Genomic DNA, 17,348 nt, shown 5'->3' with positions numbered 1-17,348 from the left:
TATGGCTGTGTCCCTTTAGTATGCTGTTTTTAATTCCTTTGGGTATACACCAAAGAGTGGGATAGCTGGGTCAGATGAAGGTTCCATTCCCAGTTTTCCAAGGTATCTCCATACTGCTTTCTAGATTGGCTGCATCAATTTGCAGTCCCACCAGCAATGTATGAGTTTGCCTTTTCCCCCACATCCTCACCAACACTTATTGTTGTTTGTCTTCATAATAGCTGCCATGCTGACAGGAGTAAAATGAAATCTTAGAGTAGTGTAAGAAATAATAATAAAGGGTGACACAGAGACAATGAGTAAAGGCAGGAAAGTGGCAGAGTGGCTGAGAGGCCAGATACTAAGCTTTATTTATATCAACAGGTTACATTAGGTCATTAGTACCTTAACTACATTATTGTTTAGGATATAAATAAGGTTGCTTATTTTACCGCAACATTTCACAGTTATATTATGCAATGTTAGGTTTATGCAGTTTTCAAGAAAGTTCATTGTCTGAAGTTACTGTTAGCAGGCAGATCCAGGAATCCCAAAGCTTGGTGAGACATTGTAATTACCAAGCAAGCAAGTTCCTTTTTTACAGAAGTTAAGTGCCTAAGATCAAGGTCAAAACCCTCTTAAAGAACACTGCTACAGCAGCCAGGCATCCTGTGTCTTTTACATGGAAGTTCCCCAGCAGCCAGACATTCTGTACCTTTGCACAGAAACTTCCTAGCCAGCAATGTCACAATCACAAAATTCATCAGAAAAAAATCATCTTAAGCACAGAACCACTACAGCTCCCATTTCTTGTTTTTTTAAGGCCTTTTGGATAAATAATATTTGTTTCCTTCTTAATGCTGGTGGAGGCAAAATTAGGGTAGGCATTGACAACAGAAACCAACACAAAACAATCTCAGTATCAGTAAACATCCACTTAGGAATAATTGTTTGACCCATATAAAGTTGGATAACCATGAAGTTAGTCAATCCATTAAGTCTAAACCTCCATCATCTTGTCATACCTTATCAATGATGTCTTTAAAGTAATCTAACGTCTTTGAAATAGAATTACTGTTATCACTTAAGTTAAAGCAACACATATTATTAAGCTCCTGAGATCCTTTATTATGTAACCATAAATAATCAATTGTGGCCCAATTGTTTAGAATAACTCAGTAATGTTGTTTTGTTCTTCATTAAGCATTTGGATTGCCAAAGAGGTAACATTAATATTTTTTACCACAGCACACGCCCATTTCATAGTTGTTTTGTAAGCCCTGACACCTAGTCCAGGGATACTCACTAAGGAAAATCACAAGGCTTTCAATTCTGCCTTAGAGAGAAGTTTACTGAATCATCACAGTTTTCATCAAGGGGAAGAGACCTTTTATGGATGCATTATGCAGGATGGTGGACTATCAAATCCTGTGGGGATGGTAAGAACACAGCCTGCTATGAGGACAACGGGTACCATGAGACATTTTTGCAGGTTTATGACAATTTCAGCCAAGCAAACCCAGATATTATAATGGATTTTAGAAGTAAAGGAGTCAGACTATACTGAACTTCCATAGCTGGGGTCCAACGACAGAACAACAGCATTGTTAAGACAGAAAAATTTACAAAGTTTGTGTGAGTGTAGTACTCAAAGCAGTAACTAAGTTTTCTGGAGTATATTTTAACCCTATTTGAGCCAACAGCTGTTGAGCTGAGGTTGTTAATGATTTCATATCTTCCCAAGTCACTGGAAGTCTAGTAGCTTGGAATCCTCTTTCAGAGTACCTTCTCTTTTGAGGAGAGTGATCCTTTTCCTTTTGTTTGGTGAGATTCTCCTCATCCACAATCAAATGAAACTTGAGGATCAGGTTGTGATGTATTTGGTAGGACTCGCACACTGAGCTGGAATCTAAACTGGACCTGTTGGTGTAAGTATTCCAGTCAATCATTTCCCATGTGATCAGAGGCATAGGGGCTTGTCTTTCTGGGTTTGGTGGAACCTTGTATTTTACATAAAATTTTTGTAATGGCTGTTTGGGAATAAAATGTCTATCCAAAGCAGATGACAAATTGTGACTATTTTTATTGCATATAGATTGCACCAATTATAAAACAATATCTAAAGCATTATTAATATGAGAGATTTCTTTTTTGTTTTTGTTTAAAAAGTTAAGTTTTAAGAGTACAATGTGCTCACTTAACCAAAGTCTGTCCAGTAGGATTATTAGGAATATTATGATTAAAAATTATATTACTTTGATTATAAAATCGTGCAAAAGCATGAGATGTATATGTGGGGGACATTGTCCAGTTTTAAATTAGCAGGCTTTCCCATGGTGGCAAAACAAAGCAATAAGTGAAAAATGCAAGTAGATAGCTTTTTAGACCTAGAGGCACCAGCCCAGGTGAACCCAGAATGAGTGTCAATGGAAACATAAAGAAAAGGAGTAAGGCTAAAAAGGAGGAAAATGGGTAACATTAATTTTTAAAGCATATTAGAATGTAGGCCTCATGGATTTACAGACTCCCACATAGAGGCCCAAAAGCGTACACAATAAGAACAGTTGTTAACTAGAGCATGATCCTGTTGTGAAGAGAGAAAACATCTTTATTAATGATTGAGCATCTTGATAAAAATATCCATGGGATTTTATAGCCTCTGAAAATAAATGAAATTTTATAGCTTTATCTGCATGAGCGTTACCTTTCATCAAAGGTTCAGGAATTTTGGTGTGGCTGAATATATGAGACAGAAAGATAGAAGACACATGATGCTGCAAAAGAGTTTAAAGTGCTAAAAAAAAAGAGATAGTAAATTGGAATCCAAACAAGGCCATAACACAGCTATGAAAATATGAGGAAGAAGTTTAGTTACATATTGAGAATCTGTAGTCTTGTTTAAAGTAGCAGACAAAAGTCTTAGTGCCAGGACAATGTAGTGAACTCAGCTTGTTGTGGAGAGACTTGGGATCGAGAATAATAGTCCAGTTATTATCAGTAAACACAGATATTATTTTTGTTTGTTTACCTCCATCTGTATACATTATTATTTCATCTATAGAAGGAACAGTAGAAATCAAGAAAGAAGGAGAATGTGTTACCTGAGATAGCAAAGATAGTCATCCATTATGAGGTATGTGAAAAATAACAGGTGGTATAAATTTAGTTATACAGCTTGATAGTAGGATGAAAACTGTAAATATTGAAGATGTGGAGTCTTTTTTTATAAGTAAGATATAAAACATGAATGTCAATGTCTGTCAAAAATAAAATTTTGTTATAATCATTAGTAATTAACTGAGCATTCATGTCAGCAAAAGGCAATATATCACAGCCCCCAAAAATGAGGACAATATCATTATTATAATACATATATTTTTATTACAATTAACAACTATTGTTGTAAAAATATAAGGTGTTTTAACAAAAAATATTAATAACAATGACATAATAAATGTGGAAAATTGATTTACAATTATTGTTCACACCTTTTTATTATTTTTTGTAAATCCTGTTTTAAAGAAGGAAGCAGTAAGGAAGGAGGCAGCATCCTGTTTCTTGAATAACTGGAAAAAAAATGAGAGATCAGTTTGGCATCAGCTGTAATTTTTAATTCATGTATTTAAGAAACTATACTCATGGGCTGGGATGTGGCTCAAGCGGTAGCGAGCTCGCCTGGCATGCATGCGGCCCAGGTTCGATCCTCGGCACCACATACCAACAAAGATGTTGTGTCCGCCGAGAACTAAAAAATAAATATTAAAAATTCTCTCTCTCTCTCTCTCTCTCTCTCTCTCTCTCTCTCTCTCTCTCCTCTCTCACTCTCTCTTTAAAAAAAAAGAAACTATACTCATGAGGATTAGTCCCTTTTATGTAAAATTTAATTTACTTATTTGAATTGTAACATAAAAACATAAGAGAAACATGATCAATATCATTAATCATCACTTTTTAGTTGAAGAAAATTTTTGGAAATTATAGATATTGTATCTTTGATAATTTTTAGAAATTAAAACTATTATTTGGCCACCTAGAAAACCCCAAGAGCCTTAACCTTAAAGACATTTATATATTATTTAATTATTTGATTTGAATTAAATTATTTGAATCCATGTAATTTTAAAAAATTTTTTTATTTATGAGCACTCATTATCTAAAAGTAAATTTTGATATCAACTACATAATATAGAGATATAAAGCAGGCCTGTACAATTGGAAATGCCAGGTACAGTAATCCACTAGATATCCTGGAAACTGAATCAAAAGTTTCAGGCTAGCTGACCTTTTTGTCCTTGATACTTACCACACTTATTTTCAGCATAACCATATTCATATCCTCTTGAGGATGTGTTAAAGAAATTTTTGGATGTATTTGAGAGTTAACTCTGGGGAAATTAGCCTTTGGATAAAGAGAGAATGTAAAACCTTTTATAGTTAGATAAAACAAGACTGACCAGAAAAACACATCAACTTATACAAAATATTTTAAAACTTGCATTGCTGTAATAGTAACTTTTTTTTAAAAAAAATCAGGCCAGAGTGTAGTTTTAGCTCAGATAAGAGCCAGTGGAAGCTTGTGAAATTTTTAAGAAAAACTTTTTTTTCCTTTTAAAAAAAGAAAGCTTGGACATTTAAAATTTTTCTCCTTTTTTTTTTTTTCTGTGTTGAAACATTAGGGAGGAACTGGGTAAAAAACATGGCTGAAAACAGGTAAGACAGCCAGCCAAGCAGCTTGGATTGAAAAGAGATGCTTTCTTATGTGTCTTACCTGTTTTTACATAAGCCTAGTGAATCTTGTAGGTTTTTTAATTCACATTTTAAATATAAGGCTAGGCAAGTTAGAGATCCAGCAGAGGTTAAATGGTAAGTAAAACTGGTATAACCATTTTTTTTTAATGAACACAATCCCTTTATTTTTATTTATTTATTTTTATGTGGTGCTGAGGATAGAACACATTTGTCAAAATTTCTCAGTTTACTTCCTTCTTAAAGTCTTTCTTTTAATTTACTCACATTAGAGTTCAGTCTTTGTAAAATGAATTCCATGGTTTTGAACAATGGCAGGCATCCATTTAATGCGTAAAGTACAGAAAATCTCTTCACCTGAAAAGTGACCTTGGAATTGTTTTGTTTGCTGTTGTTGTTTCTGGGTTTTTTTTTTTTTGTTGTTGTTGTTGTTCATTTGTTTATGAGACCATCTTGCTGTGATGCCCACCCTGGTCTCACACTTGTGGGCTTATTGTCCTGCCTCAGCCTCCTGAGCAGCTAGGACAGCAGGCACAGTGTGCCAGACCACATCCACTTATTACCCCAGGGCTGCTCTTTTGTCTATTCCTGAAAACAAGTCCTCTCATGTCTGGTCTCTATTGTCAGCTGATACAGGGGTTGGACCTTCTATAGCAGAAGGTAATCAAGGATGAAGGCCGAATTGGGCAGATTTTCCTGTGGCGGCCAAGAGTAGTCCTAGTAGGGGAAGTAGGGATACATCTATTATGAAGAGCTGTTGTAGTTCTCATGAGTTTGAGTTGAGTAAAAATCATGCTATAGCTAGAACAAATCCGATGTCTCCAATTCGGTTATATAGGATGGCTTGGAGGGCTGCTGTATTAGCATCTGTTCGACCATATCATCAACCGATTAGTGAAAAAGATATAATACCTACTCCTTCTCAGCCGATGGATGAATAGTTGAAATAGGTTGTTGGATGTAACTGGGATTATCATAGTGATGAGGAATAAGAGGAGATATTTGAAGAAATGGTTAATAAAGGGGCCAGAGTGCATGTATCATATTGAGAATTCTATGATTGATCATGTGACGAATAATGCTACGGGAATAAATAATATAGAAAAATAATCTAGCTTAAAGCTTATGGAAAGGGTGAATGTTTGAATAGTCATTCAGTGTCAGTTTGAGATAATGAGTTCATAATTTGAGTTAATAAATATTAGTGTTGGTACAATGCAGAGTGATAATGCACAAATAATAGAGATGTTTACGTAGTTTGGGTAATTAATGTGTTTATAGTGGTCAGTTATGGTGAGGAAAATAGGAAATGAAAGAGTTACAAGTGATGTGAGGATAAGTGAAGAGAATATATTAATTACTTCTATTTGGAGTTGCACCAATTTTTTGGTTCCTAAGACCAATGGATTACTACTATCCTATAAAAGTTAAGAAAGCCGTGGATGTAATCATGGGGAGCATGAATTAGCAGTTCTTACATGCTTTCTTGGTAAATAAGAGATTACCATTCTCTATTGTTAGATTCACAATCTAAAGTTTTGCTTAAACTATATTTACAGTATAAATGACCCAGAATAATGGTAGAGTTTGTTGATAGAATGGCAAGTGGAAAAAGATGAAGAAATATAAGTGTACTTTCTCGTGTGAAGGAAGGATTAATATTTAATGTATGGTACGCAAATTTTCCTAGTTGTGTTATAATTAGTATATATAATGAGTAAAGGGCCGTAATTAATATATTTAGTCAGGTTAAGATAATTGTAACATTTGATCAAGTGAATGATGCTATAATAATGAATAATTCACCAATTAAGTTAATAGAAGGTTGGAGAGCTAGATTGGTTAGGGCAGCTAGAACTCACCATGTTGCTATAAGGGGAAGAATAGACTGTAAGCCTCGGGCTAGTGTTATAGTTCGACTATGAATTCGTTCGTAATTAGTGTTTGCTAGACAGAATAATATAGAAGATGTTAATCCATGGGCAATTATTAGTGCTGTAGCTCCTATAAAACTTCAGGGGGTTTGAATCATAATTGCTACAATTACTAGTGCTATGTGACTTACTGACAAGTAAGCGATGAGGGATTTTAGGTCTGTTTGTCGTAAGCAGATTGAGCTTGTTATGATTATGCCTCATAATGATAGTATAATAAAGGGGTACGCTATATTACATGTGATAGGATGTAGTTAAGTTGAAATTCGAATTACCCCATAATCCACCAAGTTTTAGTAGGATAGCAGCTAAAACTATAGAACCAGCAATGGGAGCTTCCACGTGGGCTTTTGGTAATCAAAGGTGGAGGCCGTATAGACGTATTTTAACTATAAAAGCTATAATACATGCTAATCATAGAATATCATTTGTTCAGGATATAGGAAGATTAGATGACTGATATATTGAAATAACAAAATTTAAAGATCCTGTAGATTTTTGAATATAAATTAATGCTACTAGTAAGGGTAAAGAACCTACCAGGGTATAAAATAGAAAATATAACCCTGCATTTAATCGTTCAGTCTGGTTTCCTCATCGAGTGATAATAATTAGGGTGGGGATTAAGGTGGCCTCAAATAGAATGTAAAGTATAATTAATTCATTAGCAGAGAAAGTCATAATTAAAAAGGATTGTAGTGAGATTAATATAAGAATGCATTGTTTCTTTCGGATTAATGGTTCTTGGGTTAGGTGGCTTTGGCTTGCTATAATTATGAGGGGTAGGAGTCATGCTGTTAGAATTAATAAAGGAGAGGATAAAGGTTCAGTAAAGAAAGCTAGTGAAAAAATTAAATCTGGAGGCGCTTCCCTAGCGTGACCCGCGGCCTCGGCTGCCCAGTGGCGCCGCCGCCCGCCCGGCCCCGCCGCCCGCCCGCCCAGTGGCGCCGCCGGCCGCTGGCGGCCGCCGCCGACGGCCCCGCTGCCGCTGCCTCCCTCGCTCCCTGAGCGCGCCGATCGCAGGCCAGCGGCCGGGGCGAAGGCCCGGGACTACGCCGCGCGGAGAGGGACGGCGGGCGGGCGGGCAGTGGGAGCGCAGGTCTCTATATGGCGGCGGCTCTGTCGGGCCTGGCTGTCCTCCTCTTGCGCTCGGCTGCCGCCCGCTCCTATGGGGTCTTCTGCAAGGGGCTGACCCGCACACTGCTTATCTTCTTGGACCTGGCCTGGCGGCTGCGTATCAACTTCCCCTACCTCTACATCGTGGCTTCCATGATGCTTAACGTGCGCCTGCAGGTTCATATTGAGATCCACTGAAGGCCCTCCCCTGATTGACAAAGGTGTTACCCCAGGCTCATTGCATCAAAGAATACAAAACATGAGGGAGGAGGAGGGACCCTTGGCACCTGCCTGATAGAAGCAAAGGGGAAGGGAGGAGATGACTGGTACAAACAATTATGTAGCCTTAAGAAAAGAGCACAGAAGGAGAGCCCTTGCCCAGCAGATATACCTTTGTGGATGGATAAGTCTGCAGTTGATGTAAATGGAAATTCACAGAATGAGTTGTTATCATTGGAAATGAAAAACGATCTGAGTGACACTGATCTCTTGCTTCACAATGGCAACAAAGAGCTTCCATATTTGAAGAAATCAATGGGAAGAAATTTAGCTCCTGTAGCTGCTCCAACCAAGGCCATGGGTCTGTCCTTTGCTCCTGCAGAAGAGCATCTTGCTGGGGTGTTCCTCGGTGTTGGGGACACTCTGGGGAGGGACTGGCTAAGAAGCGGGCCCAGAGCCATGGACAGCCAGAGAGGACAGTGCCCCAAAGGAGAGCCCTGGGTGTCAGGACAGACAGTCCATCCGAAACTGTGGGAAATGGTAGTTTTTAAGGGTGAACCACCAAGTGCTCTTCACGAGGGCCTAGGCTCTGAGTCATAACTGTCTCGCCTGCGTTCTGTGCTGCTTGCGACACTACACTCCTGTCCTGAAGTACTTCTAGAGGACAAGACAAGATGTGTTTTCCTTGACCATTTAAAGCCCATGTTTTCAGAGCAAACAACAGAGTATAAGAAAATGCTTTCATGTGTAAAAAGTACCTCAAATGGTCTGGAGATCTCACTGGGGTTACTGGCTCTACAGCCTTTTCAATTAGCAAATCCCTTATGCCATAGTTAAGGTACAAGCAGAACAATAAAATAGTAGATTAATTTTACAAGTTGTCCTAGAATGATTTCTTTCCCATTAAGTCTGGATGCAGACAGCTTAGCTGCACAGATCCTGCTTTGACCAGACAGAGGAAGTCAAGTTCACTCACCAAAAACTGATCAATGCAGAAGGAATTTTTAGCATGTTTTAAATTGTGCTTAAAAGACACTCAGAATTGGTAAAACCCTTTCAAGTGATTATTGATATATCCAGTTTAATATCAGATAAGCACATGGTGATTTAACATGAAATTCTTTATGTATCTCGAGATCTCTATCCATTTTAAAGGGCTATTGTCCCAGACATCATCTTATCTCCTCAACTCGTCTCTGATCACCTCCTGGAAGTGAATATTTGTAAAGTCTACCTACTGTATTTTTATTAAACCTTGCTAAGCTCATGGCGAGCTGTTGCCATTTCTGCATCTCATAGAATAATTTTGGTCTGCAGCAAAATCTGACTTCTTTTCTCATACTCCTTCCACTTGAAATGCTGTTTAAATGGAGGCCCTATGGTGAAAGTTGCAATATTAAATTTAATCATCTCAAACTAGGAACCCTAGCAGTGTTACCCTAAGTAAAAAGGAACTTCAGACTCTTTGCTCTGGCTCAGATGTAGAGAGGCAAATCAAGAACCTCCTTTACAAAAGTCCTAAGAGTTGATGTCTTTTAAGATTTTTCTGAAGTGACTCCTTTTGTTGTTCATTGATAATTTTATTAATAAAGGTCATTTAAAAGTGTAAGTTTTTAAGGACTCCCAAAATGATACTTAAAACAGCTATTTGGGGGATAACTGATTGCATATATCAATTTATATTGTGTGCTAAATTACTATGCCATGTGCTATTTTGGTGTTTGGGGAAAATGCAGAATAAAATCTGTTCTTTAGCATAATAAATGTCTTATTTTACGTGTGTAAAAAATTAAATCTATATTTGTAGGACGATTTAATGTGAGGAGAACAATTAGGCTAATTATCAGACTATGGATTGAGGGATTAATTCAGATTATAGAAGGTTTTGAGAATCATACAAGGGGAGCGAGTAGGATTGTGGGAATAATAATTTTTAGCATTGAAGAATGTTTAAGTTTTGGACGTAGTCCAGGCCATATGTGTTAGATACTATCACGAGAAGGGCTAAACCTACAGCTGCTTCACATGCAGCAAATACTAGCAAAGTAATGGGAATTATGAATGATAAGGAGAAGTGGAAGTTTATAATTAGGAGGGAGCATAAGACAAATATTGATAGTATTATACCCTCTAAGCATAGAGGTGATGATATTAGGTGGGATCAGTAGATAAATATTCCTAGTAGGGATGCAGAATAAGCTAAAATAGTATTAAGAATAATAATAGGCATTTTGATAATTATGGTAATCCATAATTTAGTGAGTCGAAATCGCTTGTTTTATTTTTAAACTAATTATCATATTCAATTCATTCTAAACCCTTTTGAATTCACTCGTAGGCTAGTCCGAGGGTAAGAATTAAGATTAAGAGTAAGGCTATAGTTAATATAAGATTAAGATTATTTGTTTGGGAGGCTCAGGGGAGGGGAAGAAGAAGAACAATTTCTAAGTCAAATAGAAGAAATGTAATTGCAACAAGGAAAAATTTTATTCAGAATGGTAGGCGAGCAGATCCTATGGGGTCAAAGCCACATTCCTAAGGGCTTGTCTTTTCAGCATATACGTTTAGTTGGGGTAATCAAAATGCTAAGGAGATTAATAGTAGAGCGATAGAAGAATTTACAAAGAGGGATACAATAAGGTTTGTTATTCTCTTCTGGGTTAGTTCCAGAACTAATTGATTGGAAGTCAATTGTACTAATTAATACTAAGAGAATATGAGCCTCATCAATAAATAGACACGTAAAGGAAGAGTCATACGACATCTACAAAATGTCAGTATCATGCGGCTGCTTCAAATCCAAAATGATGATTTGATGTAAAGTGGAAGTTTAGTTGACGAATGAGGCATACTAGGAGAAAGGTTGATCCAATAATGACGTGGAGACCATGGAAGCCTGTGGCTATAAAAAATGTTGAGCCGTATACACCATCTGAAATTGTAAAGGATGTCTCTAGGTATTCAGAGGCTTGGAGAAGGGTGAAGTAAAGTCCTAAAGCAATTGTAATTGATAGTGCTTGAACTATATGTTTTCGGTCCCCTTCTATTAGGCTGTGATGAGCTCAAGTAATTGAGACTCCCGAAGCTAGAAGAACAGAGGTATTTAATAGTGGTACTTCTAAGGGGTTAAGTGGATTAATTCCTACTGGAGGTCAGCAGCTGCTGAGTTGGGGCTAGACTAGAATGGTAGAATGCTCAGAAAAACCCGGCAAAGAAGAATACTTCTGAAATAATAAATAGTACTATACCATATCGTAAGCCTTTTTGGACAATTGATGTATCGTGACCTTGAAATGTGCCTTCTCGCACAATGTCTCGTCATCATTGATATATTGTTAGGGTATTAGCTGTTAAGCCTAGTGTGAGGAGAAAAGAGGAATTGAAGTGGAATCATATTACTAAGCCAGATGTTAGGAGTAAGGCGGAGAGGGCCCCTGTTAAGGGTCAGGGGCTGGGATTAACTATATGGTAGGCGTGGGTTTGGTGGGTCATTAAGTATTATCATGTAAATATAAGCTTACTAAGAGAGTGAAGACATAAGCTTGAATTAGTGCAACTGCAAATTCGAGCATTGTTAATAGTACAAGAATGATGAAAGTTAGGATAGCTGTAGGAGGGCTAATAGATGTTAATACAAGGGTTGCTCCTCCAATTAAATGTATAAGAAGATGACCGCTGTAATGTTAGCTGTTAGTCGTACAGCTAATGCTATAGGTTGAATGAAAAGGCTGATTGTCTCGATGATAATAAGTATAGGGATAAGTGGAATTGGGGTTCCTTGTGGGAGGAAGTGGGCTAATGATGCTTTAGTCTTATGACGAAATCCGGTAATTACTGCTCCTGCTCATAGAGGGATAGCTATTCCTAAATTTATTGATAGTTGGGTTGTTGGTGTAAAAGAGTGAGGTAATACACCTAGAAGATTAGTTGAGCCAATAAATATAATTAACGAGATTAATATTAGGGATCAGGTACGTCCTTTTGGGTTGTGCATAGCCATTATTTTAATACAAGTTGGATTAGTCATTGTTGAAATGATACTAGGAGGTTATTTACTAGTCGAGTAGGTGAAGGAAAAAGTAAATTGGGAAATATAATAATAAAAAGGACAATAGGAAGACCTATTAATGTAGGGGTAATGAAAGAGGCAAATAGATTTTCGTTCATTTTTCTTCTCAAGGAGTTTTATGCTCAATTAGTTTAGTATCTTTAGGGGAAGGATTAGATGGATAAGAGTGATTTGAGATTTTAAGTTGAAATATAAAGAAAAGAGCTAGAATTATCAATAAAATTGTAATAAATCATGTAGATGTATCTAGTTGGGGCATTTCATTATGAGGAGATTTGGCTCCTAATCTTCAACTTAAAAGGTTGATGCTACTATAGCTTCATAATGAATTTATAGTATTGATGAGGATCAGTTTTCAAAGTGTTTTAACGGAACTAGTTCAAGAACGATTGGTATAAAGCTATGATTTGATCCACAAATTTCAGAGCATTGTCCATAATAAAGTCCTGGTCGTGTTGATGTAAGTGTAGCTTGATTAAGTCGGCCTGGGATTGCATCTGTTTTTAATCCAAGGGATGGGACTGCTCAGGAGTGAAGTACATCTTCAGATGAGATTAGCATTCGTACAGGTAATTCCATTGGAAGTACGACTCGATTATCAACTTCTAGAAGTCGTAGGTCTCCTGGGGCTAAATCTGAAGTTGGAATTATATAAGAATCAAAATTAAGGTCTTCATAATCTGTATATTCGTAGCTTCAATATCATTGGTGGCCTATTGTTTTTACTGTTAAGGATGGGTTATTATACAGAATACGTAGAGAGGGAAGAGCAATTAGAATAAGAATAATAGTGGGGAGAATGGTTCAAATAGTTTCTACTTCTTGAGCATCTATAGTGCTTGTATGAGTCAATTTTGTAGTTAATATTAATGAGATAATATAAAGGACTAGAGAGCTAATTAAGAAAACAATTATAAGAGTATGGTCATGAAAGTGTAAAAGTTCTTCTATAATGGGAGATGTGGTGTCTTGAAATCCTAATTCGAGTGGGTATGCCATAGAGATATATAGGAATTTAACCTATAAATTAACTTTGACAAAGTTATGTAATTATTTTACTAATATCTCATGAAGAAAGTCATAATGGTTATGAGGCTAGCTTGAAACTAGTTTTAGGAAGTTCAATTCTTTCCTTTCTTGATTTAGGCTTTAATGTAAGTAGGTTCTTCAAATGTGTGATAGGGTGGAGGGCACCCATGTAGTCATTCTAAGTTAGTTGGTGTTAGTTCTACGGTGAGGACTTCTCGTTTTGATGCAAATGCTTCTCAAATTATAAAGATTATAATTATAACAGCTGTAAGGGGAATAAATGAACCTATTGAGGATACAGTATTTCATGCTGTGTATGCATCTGGGTAGTCAGAGTATCGACGTGGCATACCTGACAATCCTAAGAAATGTTGAGGGAAGAAAGTTAAATTTACTCCGACAAACATTACAGTAAAATGAATTTTATCTCATAGGTCATTTAGTGTATAACCAGAAAAAAGGGGGAATAAGTGAACAAATCCTCCTATAATAGCAAACACAGCTCCCATTGATAATACATAGTGGAAATGGGCTACAACATAATATGTGTCGTGTAAAACAATATCTAATGAAGAATTAGCTAAGACAATTCCTGTTAGGCCTCCTACAGTGAATAGAAAAATAAAGCCAAGTGCTCATAGTATTGCTGGTGATCATTTAATATTTCCTCCTTGCAGGGTTGCTAGTCAGCTAAAAACTTTTACTCCTGTAGGAATAGCAATAATTATGGTTGTGGATGTAAAGTAAGCTCGAGTATCTACATCTATTCCAACGGTAAATATATGATGGGCTCATACAATAAATCCAAGGAAACCAATAGATATTATAGCCCATACTATTCCTATATAACCGAATGGTTCCTTTTTTCCTGAGTAATATGTTATGATATGAGAAATTATACCGAATCCTGGAAGGATAAGAATATAAACTTCAGGATGTCCAAAAAATCAGAATAAGTGTTGATAGAGGATAGGATCTCCACCTCCAGCAGGGTCAAAAAATGTAGTATTAAGATTATAGTCTGTAAGCAGTATAGTAATTCCTGCTGCAAGAACTGGAAGAGACAGGAGTAATAGTACTGCTGTAATTAGTACGGATCACAGGAATAGAGGGGTTTGATATTGAGATATGGCAGGTGGTTTTATGTTGATAATTGTTGTAATAAAGTTAATTGCACCTAGAATTGATGATACCCCTGCTAAGTGAAGGGAAAAGATGGTTAGGTCTACTGAAGTTCCTGCATGGGCAAGATTTCCAGCTAGTGGAGGATATACAGTTCAACCAGTCCCTGCACCTGCTTCAACTATAGAAGAAGCGAGCAAGAGGAGAAAAGAAGGGGGAAGAAGTCAGAAGCTTATATTATTTATATGTGGAAATGCTATATCAGGGGCTCCGATTATTAGGGGTACTAGTCAGTTCCCAAATCCACCAATTATGATTGGCATAACTATAAAGAAGATTATAACAAATGCATGAGCGGTAACAATAACATTGTAAATTTGATCATCACCTAATAGAGCTCCAGGTTGACCTAGTTCAGCTCGGATTAGTAGACTAAGCGCAGTTCCTACTATACCAGCTCAAGTGCCAAATAGAAGGTAAAGTGTACCAATATCTTTATGATTAGTTGAGAAGAATCAATGGTTGATGAACATAGGTAGGTGGTAAAATGGCTGAGTAAGCATTAGACTGTAAATCTAAAGACAGAGGTTGAGTCCTCTTTTTACCAAGTCCCGAGGTGAATAGTCATATTGAATTGCAAATTCAAAGGAGCAGCTTCAACTCTGCCGGGGCTTCTCCCGCCTTTTTTACTTACAGCGGGAGAAGTAGATTGAAGCCAGTTGAGTAAGGCGTTTAGCTGTTAACTAAGATCTTATGGGTTTAAATCCCATCAGTCTAGCAATGAAGGGCTTAGCTTAATTAAAGTGAGTGGTTTGCATTCAATTGATATAAAATAAAGGCTTACAGTCCTTAGTGCAGGAATTAAGTATTGGGTACTTGCTTAGGACTTTGAAGGTCCTTGGTCTAAATTAAGCTAAATTCCTAGTTCAGGAGTGAGAAGAGGGGTATTAATGGAAGGGAGAGGGTAGAAGTAATGATAAGGATGGGTAGAAAAGGTATAAGTTTTATGTTTTCGAATTGTCATTTTATTTTGGTGTTGTTAAATGATGGAAATAGGGTTAGAGATGTTGAATAGATAAGTCGTGTATAGAAATATAAATTTAGGAGTGCTAGTATTGCTATTAGTGTAGAGAAAATAATGTTGTTATTTGAAATAAGTTCTTTGAGGATAATTCATTTTGGTGTAAATCCTGTTAGAGGGGGTAATCCTCTTAGTGATATTAGTACAATTAAAATTGTAGGAGTTAAAAGGGGGAATTTATTTCATAAATTAGATAGGGAAAGGGGAGTAGTTTTTATGGAAAAGGAGAAGTATAATATATTAATAGTAAGTATAATGTAGATGATTAGGTTAAATATTGTTAAGGTTGGATTATATGTAACAATTGCTATTATTCATCTTATATGGGCGATTGATGAGTATGCTAGGATCTTTCGCAGTTGGGTTTGGTTAAGTCCTCCTCAGCCTCCTAATATGATTGATAGGGTCCCTATAAATAATATGAGGGTGGGGTTTATAGAGGATGCAATTTGGTACATGATAGAGATTGGGGCAATTTTTTGTCATGTTAACATGATTAGGCCTGATTTAAGTGGAATTCCTTGGGTGACTTCTGGGACTCATAGGTGAAATGGAGCAAGTCCTATGTTTATTGAGAGTGCGATTGTAAATATGAATGATGAAATTTGATTATATGAGTTGGATAGGGTTCATTGACCTGAGTCTATGAAGTTAATTATTGTGCCTATTATTAAAATTATTGATGCGGTGGCTTGAATGAGGAAATATTTGCATGCAGCTTCTGTGGATGGAGGATTTCCTTTATCAATTAGAATAGGGGTAATAGCTAGCATACTTATTTCTAGACCTACTCAAGTTAGAAGTCAATGTGAACTAAAAAGTGTAATTATAGTTCCAGAAAAGAGAGTGAAGTAGATTGCGGAGGAAGTTAGGGGGTTAATTAGTTCGGGAAGGATATAAACCAACATTTTCGGGGTATGGGCCCGATAGCTTATTTAGCTGACCTTACTATTTAGAACGTGGTGTAAAAGGTAGCATGAAGAATTTTGAATTCTTAGGATTAGGTTCAATCCCTATAGTTCTAGAAATAAGAGGGTTTAAACCTCTATAATTTACTCTATCAAAGTAACTCTTATCAGACATATTTCTTAGATTTGGGGTGGTACACATGCAGTTATAATTGGAAGAGAGATATGCCATATGCATAGGGCTAGAGTTAGAGGTAGAAAGTTTTTTCATAAAAGATGCATAAGTTGGTCATAACGGAACCGAGGGTAGGATGCTCGGATTCATAGAAAAGTGGAAGTTAAGATAAGTGTTTTTAGGGTGAAGTTTAATGTAAAAGTTTCAGGAAAAATGGGGTTTAGTAGTGCTCCTATAAAAAGGGTTACTGTTAATGCGTTTATTGTGATAATATTAGTGTATTCAGCTATAAAGAATAAGGCGAAGGGACCGGCTGCATATTCAACATTAAATCCTGATACAAGTTCTGATTCTCCTTCTGTTAGATCAAATGGAGCTTGATTAGTTTCTGCTAATGTTGAAATGAATCATATTCTTGCTAGAGGTCATGTTGGAAATAGAAGTCATGTAAATTGTTGGGTGGTGATAAGTGTAGATAAAGTAAAGGATCCATTTATTAGAAGTACTGAGAGAAGAATGATTGCTAGCATTACTTCGTATGAAATAGTTTGTGCTACGGCTCGTAGAGCTCCAATTAAAGTATATTTAGAGTTGGAAGCTCATCCAGATCATAAAATTGCATATACAGCTAAACTTGAGGTGGCTAAGATAAATAGGACTCCTATATTTATATTAATAAGAGGTATGGGTATGGGTAGGGGGATCCATATGGTAAATGCTAGTGTTAGGGCTAGGGTTGGAGCAATAATGAATAATATAATTGATGATGTTAAGGGCTTTATGGGTTCTTTAATAAATAGCTTTATTGCGTCAGCAAATGGTTGAAGTAGGCCGTAAGGTCCAACAACATTAGGGCCTTTGCGGAGTTGTATATACCCTAGTATTTTTCGTTCGATTAGGGTAAGAAGAGCTATAGCTACTAAGATTGGAACAATTAAAAATAGAAGATTGATTATAAACATTAATGTTA

At 36.6% G+C, this 17,348-nt stretch overlaps 1 protein-coding gene and 1 pseudogene across 2 annotated transcripts; both read left to right on the top strand.

Annotated features, from left to right (window-relative positions):
- The first annotated feature begins 7,649 nt into the window (after positions 1-7,649).
- Positions 7,650-13,690, top strand: LOC308655720 (small integral membrane protein 10-like protein 3). The gene has a single exon (XM_081305901.1). It carries the CDS (start codon positions 7,767-7,769, stop codon positions 7,971-7,973), a length of 207 nt encoding a protein of 68 aa, XP_081162027.1. The 5' UTR covers positions 7,650-7,766; the 3' UTR covers positions 7,974-13,690.
- Positions 8,004-16,017, top strand: LOC308655467 (protein FAM220A-like; annotated as a pseudogene). The gene has a single exon. The product of its transcript is annotated as a protein FAM220A-like (transcript).
- Positions 16,018-17,348: the final 1,331 nt, after the last annotated feature.

This window comes from Spermophilus citellus (genome assembly GCF_964194105.1).
Source record: "Spermophilus citellus genome assembly, chromosome: 9".
NCBI lineage: Eukaryota > Metazoa > Chordata > Mammalia > Rodentia > Sciuridae > Spermophilus > Spermophilus citellus.
This window is presented reverse-complemented; position numbering and strand designations above follow the sequence as displayed.

What these genes read in the sequence shown, in the direction of transcription:
- LOC308655720 (XM_081305901.1), top strand. Translation starts at nt 7,767, where the DNA reads ATGGCGGCGGCTCTGTCGGGCCTGGCTGTCCTCCTCTTGCGCTCGGCT.